General features: G+C 46.3%; 1 protein-coding gene across 1 annotated transcript; it reads left to right on the plus strand.

The window, feature by feature from the left end:
* inpp5jb (inositol polyphosphate-5-phosphatase Jb) lies at window positions 1-10,045 on the plus strand (the record flags this gene model as incomplete). The annotated part of the gene is made up of 12 exons (XM_080004225.1): window positions 1-479; window positions 1,862-1,969; window positions 2,230-2,338; window positions 5,437-5,553; window positions 6,519-6,694; window positions 6,895-7,006; window positions 7,612-7,721; window positions 7,899-8,106; window positions 8,196-8,333; window positions 8,426-8,509; window positions 8,610-8,714; window positions 9,728-10,045. The coding sequence occupies 12 exons, from the start codon at window positions 1-3 to the stop codon at window positions 10,043-10,045; spliced, it is 2,064 nt and encodes a 687-aa protein (XP_079860351.1).
* Window positions 10,046-14,082: the final 4,037 nt, after the last annotated feature.

Raw genomic sequence — 14,082 nt, forward strand, 5'->3', positions numbered from 1 at the left:
ATGGATCCAGGCAACCAGAGCCAAAGCCAGACGCAAGCTGCCAAACCAACCGAAACCGAGGTTTTGGATACCGCTCAAGCCCCTCCAGCGGGTGCAGGGACCCCGGACAGTGCTCCGCCTCTGGCCCAGCCTGCAGCTCCCACCAGGCCCCGGAGGCCACAGAGGAGCCCCCGGGTGGAAGGTTCTGTGGATGTCTACGAATCCAAACCCGAACCGGTGCCCGACGATGACCAAGAGCGCTGTTGCCCCGATGGAGGCGTGGCCAGTCGTCCAAAGCCGGGCAAATCCTCCGCGGAGCCCAGTGTGGTCCACATAAAGGCGGGTCCTAAAGGGCCGGGCCACCTTCCAGTCCGGGCGGCCTCGGTCCCCCATCCCGCCACCGCCCGGCCTGTGTCTCCCCACTTCACCCCTCATTCCCAGAGGGCCTTCTCCGTGGCGGGTACTGCGGACACACAGGCCCAGACTGTGGAAGACTTCAGGCAAGTTCCGTTATGTCCGTCTTATGACATACCTAAATGAACGATCAGGAAGTGGCTCTTTGTTGATTAGGTTTCAAATACGGTTTCTTACACGTGGCGTGTCTCACATTAAAGGTCTCAATTTGTCTCCGAAGACTCTCAAACTGTCCATTTCTAATCTGTTTAGTACAGCACAACCAGGAAATGATGAAGTGTATGTTTACAATCTCATATTACGATATCTTGTAATACCACTTAGATGGTCATTTGACCTGTGGTTATTTGTCATGGCCTAATTCCAGCCATTGTCACAACTGAATCCCAGAGGCTTTGTTAGGCCTCTTATTACGGGGCTGGTTTTAGTGTGTTTGATACCCTTGGCCCAATTTGGGACATTTTTAGTTTCTCATTATTGGATAGCCTAGTTAGTGGCAGAAGATAATACTGAAACATGTATGTGATGATAAATGAATAATTAATTCATTGACAATGATTCCATTTTAAATAATTTGATTTAACAAGGTCACAGTCAACATGTTGTTCTTCACAACGGAGTCACACCACAAGCCTAACAACAGGTTCGATTGGATTAGAATATATGGGCATTTTAATCAATAGAGCGGTTACAGCATCTAACACCCAACCCATAAAACTTTGGATATATTATAAATGACAGTGAAACGATATGATGTATGTACGAACAATGAACTGCACATCTGAACAACAGCACATCGTTTTTTTTAAATCACGCACCTCTGAACAAGCTGGGAAATAATGAAAGCTTTTTTTTTTTTTTTTTTTTTAATAATCCTGTGCAAATGAGTTGTATGTGCGACAAAAGGCTTCAGCATTCACAATGTGACTTTGGTCAATGTGACCAATCAGCAACTAAAATCAATGTGAAGATGCAGCAGTTACAGACGAGCGATATTCAGGCGTCTGAGCCGTGCAATAGACAGATGAGACGGTGAACCGCCCCCATCCACGGCCTGCAGTTTTAGAGAGGGTGCAGATGACATTCTTTACTTCGGGCCTGGCCTGTTACAAACCTCCTTGATTTATGATAGCGATTAAGCTAATGGGAAGAGCAGTCACTTTCAGAAATGAAATATTTTTACTAATTCCTCTGATATATATGTTTGCGCGACTCCGAGCCAGCGAGTTAATCACACAACAGACAATGCAATGTGGATGCTTCTTTACACAATTCGACGCTCGGATACACAATCGCCACCCAGCGCACCGAGGGATCTCGGTTGCGGGAGATGCACACAGCAATCCGCCCCGTGTGAATATCCAACAAAGATATTTGGCAGCCGAAGTCCGCGGATCACGGAAACAGAGGTCGGTTAGAAAGATGAGAGAGAGAGAAAGAGAGAGCCAACTTGTCGTTGTGCCGACAGGGTGCACATCATCACATGGAACGTGGGCTCGGCCATGCCCCCGGACGACATGACGGCCCTGCTGGGGCTCAACGTGGGAGACGGCAACACCGACACGTACATCATCGGGTGAGTGTGTTAAGAGGCGTTGGCAGCTGTCCGGAGCCTCGCGACCGTCACTGCTTTTCACTTTTCCAGCTCCACCTTGGCGCCGCACGCACACTCGCCCGGTGTCGAACCGCCGTGTTGTCTTCCTCCCCTCCAGCCTTTCAATTTACTAATACTGTCTTTACTCCTCCGAACTCTGGTTAACCTGTCCCTCGTATCGCTCGGTGACAATATTGACCCTGGTGCATTTTTGTTTTGTGTGTTTTGTTGTTTTCTCGAAGGCTACAGGAAGTGAACTCAATGATTAACAAGCGGCTGAAAGATGTCCTCTTCACGGACCAGTGGAGCGAGGTCTGCATGGAGAGACTCAGCCCCTTCGGTTACGTGCTGGTCAGTAAACGGCTTCTACATACGTGCGCGTTCACACGTTGGGAAAAAAACCCAAAAAACGCAAGAGAGGCTCGCCCGCGTGACGTGAGTACGGAGGGGACTCTCATCTCATTAGGGGTTCCCGGAGCGAAGGGTGAGCTGATGATTTACAACAGGCGTGCAGAGTCGGTCGATCCGCGATCCTCCGCTGCCTCCCGCGCTCGACGTCAACACAGCGCGCCGCTTTCGCTCTCGCTCTCTGTCGCCGTCCGCCTCTCCACCTGCCCACCTTCCTCTTCCCCCTCTCTCTCCCTCTGAAATAAACATCACAGCGCTGCATATTCAGAATGTAAAAAAAAATGACAGGCATACCTCGCTATGTGCATAGTCACGTTTGTGTGAGCGACTATGTCTTTTTTCTTGTTTTAGAAATAACACACAGAGCTTGATAAGTCGCCCCGAGACTCGTGTCCCGCAACACATCAACACTATGTGGGTCAAGTGATAGCGTCGCATATTTGTTGTGGTGTCCAAAGTGCTTTTGTTTTGTGTGTGTGTGTGTGTGTGTGTGTGTGTGTGTGTGTGTGTGTGTGTGTGTGTGTGTGTGCGTGCGCGTGTCCACGGGGCCGTACAGCCGCTCGTGCACTCTCGCCAGCTGGTCCGGCACAGTGTGACGGTGTGCGTGGCTCTCACTTTGGAGTGGCGAGCCGGAGAACGTGAATCAGCTGTCGAGTGCAGAAAGCCGGACGAGTGTCTCCCAGGGTGCTGTTTTATTTTTGGAGCCCGCTGTTGTCAGTGTTGAAGGGCCCCTGACAGTGAGAATGATGCCGTCCTCTGGCGATAGCGTGGCCCGCGAGCCGAAAGAAACTCGTTAAGAATCGTCTCCCGTGCGAGGCCTTTTTCGTACGTTTTCAGGGATGTTGTGTAGAAGCCACCGACGTGGAGAGTACTGAGGGCGGCTCGGCTCAGCTCCGTCCGTCTCTCTCTCTCTCTCTCTCTCTCTCTCTCTGTCTCTCTGTCTCTCTGTCTCTCTCTCTCTATCGCTCTCTCTCTCTGTCTCTCTCTCTCTGTCTCTCTCTCTCTATCGCTCTCTCTCTCCCACCAAAACTGCGCCTTTGTGCAGGACAGTCACAGCTTGCTCATTTCCCTCCACAAAATAATTTATTTTTATTTATTATTATTATTTAGTGAGAATTGTGGACTTTAACTGAAATACCTGTTTATTTGTTTTTAAATTATTTTATCTATGCTTATTTTCCATTCGTAACAAGAACATCAAAAATCAAAGGGCTGCCAGACCTGGAATTGTAAAATACACTACAGTACATGAATAACAGAAGTAAATGATAATGTATTACATATTATGTAATATGTTACGCATTATGAAATGTCTCAGACATTACTTACTCATTCACTTTGTTGAAGAAATACAGAAAAGGTCTCCAAAGGGTCAAAAATATATCATAAGAGTTGTTGTTGTTCCAGAAACAAAACCTTTCCATTTGTATGAAGAAGATTATTTCGGACAACCATCTCTTAAAACAAGGTGGATGCCAGTCCCTGAAGTACCTGAAATACTTCAATAAACCTTGGCAGAAATTATTTACGTAGATGTGTCGAAATAAATGTACTTTATTTAATCTACCAGTGTTAAGATGGTTAAATTAAAAGGCAGAATGAATACCTCACAAGTAGGCAAATTATGTTATTCAAAAAGAATGTGCCTTTGATTTTTAAAGGAAGTAATATTTAGAGTCACTAGAACGAGGAATTAGTAAAAGGCTTTAATTCATACCTTTTGACACGGCACTTGTTACTCACAGCTGGTTAAATCATGTGTGTACTCTACAAGTTCAGACGTGCACGGTGTGTCTGTAGACACACCACACACACACACACACACACACACACACACACACACACACATATTTTGGCTTGAATATCTGTATCTAGCAAGCTAAAATATGTGGCTTGACAGCCTTCAGGAGTTCTCCCGGTGTTCACTAATGGTAATGAGCAATGCTTTTTAAACATACAAAACACAAGCAAATGAAGCCCTCAAGAAATCTGTACCAACACTGTGTGCACACATACACACACCCATACACACACACACACACACACACACACACACACACACACATTCACGCACAGCCATGTACATGCTCCTGCTTATCCTCTCTGTCTGCATGCAAACACAAATACCCTTAGTCAGTCCAGTTTATGGTTCAGTGGAGTCCATTACGCAACGTCGTAGTCCAAGTAACTCGCAAGTATACAAGCGGAGCTGTGCTCTCTCTCTCTCTCTCTCTCGTGGAGATGTGTGCCGCCATCGCTGCCCACAAGGCATTGCGGACGTGACGCCTGATCCGACTTCCCAGACCTGCAGTTAAGAGCGGGGCGTGCATTCAGCGCTGGAGAAAGAACAGCGAAGAGAGCGCCGTGAATATCTGCCATCAGGCTCAATATGGAGATTCCTGGGCTTGTTTCCCTCCAAGAAATGTACTCGTGCCTGCCCTCCTTTATATAATACGCTAATAATCACTGACAGATTAGGGGCATCAATGATACACAAATGTCATGTAATCATGATTATCTATTGTTACATGGAGGATGTTAGGATATTAAACAGGAAAGTAGAATTGGTTTAGAAAACAGTTGTCTGTCATGTGTATCATGTTTCCTCGATGCATGGAGGCTCACTACCGAGGCACTGAGGGTGGACTGTAACCTCCTTTATGTTGACTACATCATGCAAAATAGCGGGATAGCTGGGCCACAGGATCCTGCAGGGCACAGTGCAAATGAAAAATAAAAGAGCAAGAGAGACAGAGAGATGGAGGGAGGGAGGGAGGGAGCAGATGCGTAGCAGCAGAGATGGACAATGTAAGCGTGTTCTGGCATTTTGCATTTGCAGAGAATCCCATTGAATTTGCTTATTGAAACTTCGGGCGTCAGATCAAGATCTATCGGCCCAGGAAGGAGACAAGTAACACGTTGAGGCTTTATGGCCGCCTCTTGAATTGATGCAAAGCGTTTCCTCTTAATTCCTCGCTGTGTGATCATTCCTGCGCTGATGCCTCTCGTCTTGTTTCCGCGTCGGTCTCTCCGACTCCCAGGTGACGTCCCAGAGGATGCAGGGCGTGTTGCTGCTGGTGTTCGCCAAGTACTATCATCTGCCGTTCCTCCGAGGAGTCCAGACTGAGACCACCCGCACCGGCCTGGGGGGTTACTGGGTGAGCGGCCTTCTGACACCCCATGGTATTGTCCTGACACAGGGAGATATGGAGCAGACACTCCATATCTCCCTGTGTTGTACAAGGCCGCACCAGCACCATTTTTAATAATGATGTTTGATAGTATGATCTGTACAAACTATATCCCTTTGCATCCTGTTATAGCTGATTATTTATTGTATATTGCTGTTACATCTACTGACCAGAGGGTGGTGCTGTAACCCATATAAAGGATATATTTTAGATTATATTATTTTATCTTCTTCTTCTTTCGTATTAATTTTATATATGATATAAATATTATATATACACAGTACTGTGCACAAGAGTGAGGCCAGACCCTGAGGCTAACATAAAGCCTGTACAAGTATTTTTTTTTAAACACAATGGAATTATCTCAAGCGTTTTGACGACACCTCAATCCAATGTCAAACACTGACCCTTTATCACACAACTGCTGCGTCTGCGCCGCCGTCGTCGCTGAGCGTGAACAGACCTGTGGAGTGAGGCAGCGCGCAGTCTTTCGTCAATTCTCGCCGCCCTCCTTCCTGCATGAACGCAGATAGGCATCAGCATAATCAGCATGTTATTTGCCATGGGGAGGGGGAGGCAGCGGGAGGAAATTCTGTCACATCCTGTCCTCACAGTGCACACATTAGCGCTCGCGTTAAATATTGATAACCTCCTTCACCGAAGCACACCGGATACGCTCGCCACTCTGTCTCTTCACGTTCGCCACAGAACTCGGTGAAACCGCTCGGACAGCGCAGGCGTCTGTTCGCCGTCTGTTCGCCGTCTGTTCGCCATTTGTGTTCTGTCCGTCCCGCACACATTCCCGTCCATGTTCCCTCTGCTGGGTCATAACCGGCCGCTTGGACCGAATCACATAGTCAACGTAAATAGATTGACCCATCTTCATCCTTAATCCCTGCACTAAAATACTCTCCCTTTTTTTTTTTAACCAGGGGAATAAAGGAGGAGTGAGTGCTCGCATGTCCGTGTTTGGTCACACTATCTGCTTCCTAAACTGCCACCTGCCAGCTCACATGGAAAACTCAGACCAGCGCATGGAGGACTTTGAGAGCATCTTGCAGCAGCAGCAGTTTGAGGGCCAGGCGGCCACAGGGGTGCTGGACCATGAGTGAGTTGACGCCACGTCTCACGCACACAATTCAGTTTTTCAGCAAATCCCTCTCTCTCTCTCTCTCTCTCTCTCTCTCTCGCTCTCTCTCTCTCTATCCACATCTATATGCACAGACGGAGTGGTCCCGTTTCATGGTCACCTCACAAGTTTGGTCGTTGCGTGTCGAACGTCTGATAGTCATCTTGTTTTTCCCACAGCATCGTGTTCTGGTTTGGAGATCTGAACTTCCGTATTGACGACCTCGAAATGCAAGTCGTGAAATCAGCCATTGACAATAACAAGCTGTCGGTGCTTTGGGAGAAGGACCAGGTAAAAGTCAAAAGGTTATTTTGTGCAAAAAGGATTGTCGGGTTGTTTTGCCTTTTGTGTGAGACGTTGCCCTTCCGATTGCTCTGTTGTTCCAGTGCAGCCTTGATAATAGCAGGCATGTTGGATGCGCGTTCACATACATTCTCTAAACTTGCCGTCACCTCACATAGTGATTTGATGTTGCCGTGTCAGTAAATATGGGCTCAGTGAAAACTTAACACTTCCCCCTTCTCAATCTTTAATCTGAATCTTCTCTGCTCGAACCCAGAATCGCGAGAGTGGCGCCGCCCCTTGCGGCCGCCTGCACGAGCACCCCGCGTCGATTACGCACATTTGAGTATTTTTCGTATTTTTCGAGCTTATAGAGCTTATTGTGCATAATCACCGGGTGTCATGACATTTCACTGCATATATGTATGACCATATATGTATGTATGTGACAAATAATCTCTTGAACTTGAACTTGAACTTGAATATCAGTTGTACCGTCAGTCAGGCAATGCAGTGTGTGGCCAGTGCCACTAGAGGGCACGGTGGGCTTACAAATATTTAAAAAAATAAAACAGACAAAGTCGTCTCCTCTAAAAACGTCTTGATCTGTGCAGCTCAACATGGCCAAAGACAGTGAGACCGTCTTAGAGGGATTCCATGAGGGACCACTCAGATTCTCTCCCACATACAAGTTTGATGTTGGGACAGATACATACGACACAAGGTTTGTGGTGCACAAAAGGTTTGATTTGTCCGGCCTTTATGACAAAAACACGACTTTAAATCCAAACGTAACGAAGTGTGACTTTAAATTTGTTGATGTTCGTGTGGCTCCTTCCTACTTTCTCCCTCGTTCTGTCCCTTCCACCCTATTTATCCTCCTCCCTTTCGCTCTCTCCAGCGGGAAAAAGCGAAAGCCTGCATGGACCGACAGGATACTGTGGCGCCTGAGGGCCACCGCTCCGGCGGGCGCGGCCCAAAATGCGGGGAAGCGTGGCTCTATGTCGGGTTTGACCAGCGGGGCCAAAGTCACGCAGCACTGCTACCGCAGCCACATGGAGTACACCGTCAGCGACCACAAGCCAGTCTCCTCCATCTTCACACTACAGGTGCAGTAGGCCAGGCGGAACATCGCGGGTTTCCCTTTGTCGTTAATGACATTGCCGCTTTGCCGCGTTAATCACCCGCTTCTCCACAGTTTCCGTACAAAGTGGATGTCCCGCTGGTGACGCTGATCGTGGACGACGAGTGGAACAGCATTGCGGACGCTCTCGTCAGGTTTAAAGTCGCCCCCAACTTCGCTCGCAGCTCCTGGGACTGGATAGGGCTCTACAAGGTAACGGAGCTTCGCCTCCTTGGACCCCCGCACCCGTAACACCCACCCTCCTTTTACTTCACTCAAGAGATTTGTGTCCCGCGCTTCCGTAGGTAGGATTCAAACACCACAAGGATTATGTGGGGTATGTCTGGGCCAAGCAGGAGGAAGGTGATTTCCTTCGACAAGAGCATCAGGTGATGAACAAACGTGTACGCCAAGCTTTTTTTTTTTTTTATGAACATTATATTTTACATTCACTTCATCCTTTTTTTTTTCCTAACTAACATTTTCCAGGTGACCTTTACCGAGGAGGAGTTGCCAAAGGGCTCCGGGGATTTTATTCTGGGTTACTATAGCAACAACATGAGCTCCATCGTGGGAGTAACGGAGCCATTTCAGGTGAATAGGACACTTTTTACTTTTATCACAGAAAGAAAAAAACGATTTGGCGTTGTTCTAACAGACTTACACTCATCCTTCACGCACATTTTAACAAAAATGACTGCAAGGTTAACATGGAGGTGAATAAGTAAAAGAGAGAAATGAGTGTTGTGTTGCATAGATTAGGAGAATAGAACCCCTTAGAAAAGAAATGAGGTCCTTCTCGTCGGCGCAGCAGAGGGAGCTGTCCTAAAAGGAGGACAGCGGGACAGGATACAGGATAGCAGAGGATCCAGGGTAACTCCATCATAGTCAGCCCCGAGCAGTGGGGAAGGTTACCCACGACTATAAATATGACAGAATAAGGAATTCCAGGGTACAGTATATGATGCGGTACGTATGGTGAGAGGCCGCTCAGGAAATATTCAGGAAAATAGGGCAAGACGCGGAGAGAACGACGCAGTTTAAAAGGGAAAGTGAATCGCACATGCAAAAATATTGTGGAGAGATCAGACAAATGATGTCAAGTTGTGCAAGACAGCGACCGCAGAGTAGAGGGGCAACCAAAAGAACCAAAAGCTGGAGTCGACATCAGTGACAGTTGGTGCTGTTGTCACTTTTTTTTTTTCAACTCATCACGGGCCTCCTTCCTGTATGAATCGCCATCATTACTATATTATAATATAACTATACCATATTACATAGGGCGGCAGTGGCGCAGATCATCCAGTAACCAGAGGGTTCCTGGTTTTGATCCCGGCTCCCCCTGGCAGCACCTCGAAGTGTGAGCAAGACGCTCAACCCTTGACTGCTCCTGAAGAGCTGGTGTGCTCCTTGCACGGTTGCCGCTGCATCGATGTATGAATGTGTGTGTGAATGGGTGAATGTGAGGCGTGTACTGTGAAGCGCTTTGAGGGGTTGTAAGACTAGGAAAGTGCTTTATAAATGCAGTCCATTTACCATTACTGACCACTCGTCTCGCACTTCCACCTCCGCCTCAACCTCCTCTCCCACCCCTCGCCCACCCGCAGATCCTGCTCCCCGCATTGGGCCACGACGCCAGTGCCTCCGACAGCTCCGACTTCAGCTCAGAGGACGACAGCACCGTCGTCCTGATGAGGACCCGGTCCCGCAGCCCCAGCCCAGGGGCGGGGCGGCACCGCGGCAGCCCCGTCCGCAGCCGCGGTGGGAGCCCGGCGCCGGCCAAAAAGCGCGGGCTGGGTCTCGCCGGCGGCTCCGGCGACGCCGCCAAGAACAACTCCACAGAGTGCCCAGCAGAGGGCAGCGGCGACCCGCCCTCTGGCCCCGAGGGGAAACCGCCAGCTGTAGCTCAGGATCCAGGGTTGTGATGAAGATCTCTCTTTTCAGTTTCCTCTGTGTTTTATTTTGTACGTGCACTGTATGCCATTATTTCAGGACTAAGCATAGCCATCCGTTTTATTAAGAAGGATTACTTGGCCTTGGTAATTTTTCCCCAAGGCGTCCATTGTCCTTTTTTTTTTGTAATTTGTATGCCTCTCCCTTTGTCCTCCTGTTCTGTCTAATCTTCCCTCTCAGGCTTACATACGACAGGGAGCTCACTCTGGCTTTAGAGAATCCTAAGAGCATTGACCCAAATCAACCTGTACCAAATCAACCCAATCAAACTGAACGGTTACTCTTACCAATAATACAATCATCGTCTGAATATTTTGAAGCTGTGCATGGCTTTGCTCAATTGATTTTGTCAGCACATTATATCTGCGAGAATGTCAAAACATTCCACCTACGGGGAGGACAGCACATTTGGCTCGGAGAAATGAAATGTCACGACACCCCCGCCCCCCCCCAAAAAGCTCTGCATACGTTACAGAATGTTACGTCCACCGCCGCTCGATGAAATCGAAAAATTTTACGTCTCCAAAAGTGTGGTCACAGAACGAGGGCCGTAGAGTTCACCGCACTCCTGATTCTGTTAATTCCAGCGATCATATACTGTTTAGAGAACTATGTCAATAATTAACATGTGTGATAATGTTTACCAGAGAACTCATTCAGCAGATGCAAATTGACACTTCGTCCAGAAAACACACACTTACATTTCCTGCCAACACGTATACCTCAGTATGAGTTTCTGGCCCCGACCTGACTCCTTGAATCATAAAGGTAACTTTCAACACAGACGTTCGCAGTCGTGATTTGCATTGAATTCTACTACGGTGGCGGTGGAATTCCATGGCTTTATCTTTATCACACGTTTCTCTCGTTTCATACATGAACTTTTTCTGCCCCCCCCCCCCCCCCCCCGCACCCTCCTCCCTCTCATTTCATTGTGGATCTCTTCCCTGTGGTCGTGATAATTAGCTGACAATGTTCTGTCACTAGAAGTGATGTGTTGGATTTGGTAGCTTGTGAACTCTTAAGTACCACCTTGTAACAATGGGCTGTTAGATTAGGACAGTGTGTAACCTCATTGTGTATGTGTGCAACCATCTCTTCTTTTTCTGCGTATGTGCACGCGTGTGTGTGTGTGTGTGTGTGTGTGTGTGTGTGTGTGTGTGTGTGTGTGTGTGTGTGTGTGTGTGTGTGTGTGTGTGTGTGTGTGCGTGCGCACGCCTTTCTCTTTTTATCAAATTGATTGTGTGGGTATTAGGGTTTTGGATGTGTGAATGTGTAGCTCGTTCCGAGTGGAAAAAAAAAAATATGTGAATGCCTTTGCATTTGCTGCTCGACATACTGTACATTCCAGTACTGTGACTTTGTGCTGTAGAGTGCTGTTTTTCGACTCCTCTTTGTAAAAACCTGTGGCTGTTGAGAAGTGTTTGAGTCTTGGTGAGGACGTTAAAAAGGGTGGGGGAAAAAAAAAAAATCAAAGTAAATGTTTAGATGAGTGAAATTCAGGATCATTTTGCGAGTGTGAAATTGTATTTATTTGATTCAGTTTGATCGTGCATTTATGCTTTTCGGAGCTATACACTGCGGCTGACCTTTGTAACAGAGTGACATGTTTTAAATAGATTAGGTGGTCTGAACTTTGTCATATATAAGGAAATGCACTATGGTCAGTGATGTACTTTCCACATTGTCAACTTTATCAATACAGTGCAAAAATACGTGGCTATACATATGTGTTAAGATCTTGGGAAAAGATACGTCTAAAGAATGTTGTATTAATATATGTTCTAAATAGAGGAGTTTGTATTTAAATATAAATATATAACACAGTTTAAATATAAATCAGATGACAATCTACGCCATAAAGATTATTGTATTTAGATCATTCATTTATTTTCTTATTTAATTCTGTGAAATGAGCCTGAATTCTGCTGGCCAGTGAGGGGGAATTATTTCAAAACAAATGCGACAGTGATATTAAATCCATATTTTTATTTATATGTTTCAGGGTGGAGAAAACCTCAGGTTTTCACCGGAGAAAAATTCAGACAAAGTATTACCTTGTTTTTTTTTTTTGCTGTGAACAGTGACGATTGTTTTAACTCAGCATGTCGTGCACGAGTGAGATGAAGTTGCGTCACGGAGGGTTGGCGTTCCGGGCTGTACATCCAAGAGCTCGGCCTTAGGTTTGTTTTTTCCCAATGAAAAAAAACTTCTGTAACTGTCAAAAGGAAATACACAACTCCCCTTCACGCTTGGCTGTCTGTGTGGTTGTGTTGTGTTTGTTCTCGTTTTCAAAATCAAGATGGTTAAGAGGTAAATCCCTTAAATTCACCACCCACCTGCAAAAATTGCAACAACCGGAGCTCAAATTAGAAAACCTTTAAATGGCACAAGTGAGACCTTTGGGGTTCAATAAAATTAGATTTTTTATTTTTTTATTTTAATTGTTGGTGATATGGTTGGAACGTACCAAACCCAAATCATCCCCAGAGGCAACGCCTGATGTGCCTTGCATCATCCTTTTGTAGTTCGATACTGCCCACCCTTGCACAAGTCTGGCCATCGATGAATGATGCAACACTAAAATGATGTTGATGGGATCGGTTTTCGTGACACGCAAAAAAAAAAAACACGACTCTGTTTGAATGGTTTACACTTACAAGGTATTTTGGCTTTGTGGTGCGGAGAGCACAGCTGTTACTTCCCCCCCCCCCCCATCGCAGACCCGGTGGATTCCCTGTTCTATGTGCTCCATGATGCAACACCGGGCTGGGATTGAGCCGGTTCGGGACTTAATAAACAACCTATAAAAATGTCACAGTGACAAACACAAGTTTACGTGAGGATTGCTTTTGGGATGACTGTGGATGAGCAAATATGTACACTGAAAACGCAAAACAACAAGAAGGGTTAAAGTTTTACGGATCACCGTTTGCGTATGTTGAGATAGTACAAACACATAATGAATATCACAGAGATTTCACACACAGGAACCGTTGCCCCCCTGTCAGCAGTTTTGCTGGAAGAAGAACCGGCCTATTTATACCAAAGCAACTTTTAAAAATAGTAGTAATGAGCTGGGTCCCCTCTTTGTCTTTCGCGTATCAAATGCACTTGGCGGTGCAGCTTTTGGAAGCGAAGCAGCCAGAGACGTGTGCTGTAAGAGGAGTTCATCTGCAGTGCTTTCCCTGTCCTAAAAGGTAACCCATGTTCGGAGTCCGATCTTGTAATCGAGTTAGAAAAAGGGTCATTTCTGGCCTGAGGGATAAAGGTGAGTCGGGAGCTTTTGTAATGGAGTAAAATTCAGTTATGAATGAGATGGTGAAAGCCGTGCCTTTGGCATTTTTTCCGTTGTCCTGTTTTCACTTTGCATAAACTTGTTTTCCAGTCCTGCAGGACCTACTGTCGTTGCCGATCAGAACGTTGATGTTTACCTTTCATAGTCTAGTACCACATAGTAAATAAATATTTACAAACGCACATGCGAGTTGGTCGCAGGGGCCTTCTCAACACTCACCGTTCTTTTCCTTTTGACAGATTTCTACAAACACACTCGTCTTTTTCCATCGTCAAAGGCGACGGGAGAGTTCACCGCTGGTTTTGCTTTTTTGTTGTGGTTTTGTACGTGACGGAAACCAACATGTGGACAAAGGACAAAAAAGAAAAAGATGACACAAAATACTTGGCTGTTAAAAATCCCCCCCCAGCTGTTTGATCTGACAAAGCAAAGAAAGACGGCCAATGCTTTTTCAATGATCTTGACTGGAGTGTTCAATGGTCAAATGGTCAATATTGACACAGCGGCTTACATGTGCCACAGTTTGCAGAAGATTACGGATGAACAAATCCAGTTCCAACACTGTAATGTCACACAGGCCTTTCTAAAAGCCTCCTCGAAGCGTTCATTGTAAATATTTTAGATAATTTCAACGTCATTTTCATACATATGAAATGGTAAAAATGAAAATCATCTGTTAAATGATTTGACAGTATTCTTTATATATATATA

The sequence above is a fragment of the Zeus faber genome (genome assembly GCF_960531495.2).
Source record: "Zeus faber genome assembly, chromosome: 7".
In the NCBI taxonomy this organism is placed as follows: Eukaryota; Metazoa; Chordata; class Actinopteri; order Zeiformes; family Zeidae; genus Zeus; species Zeus faber.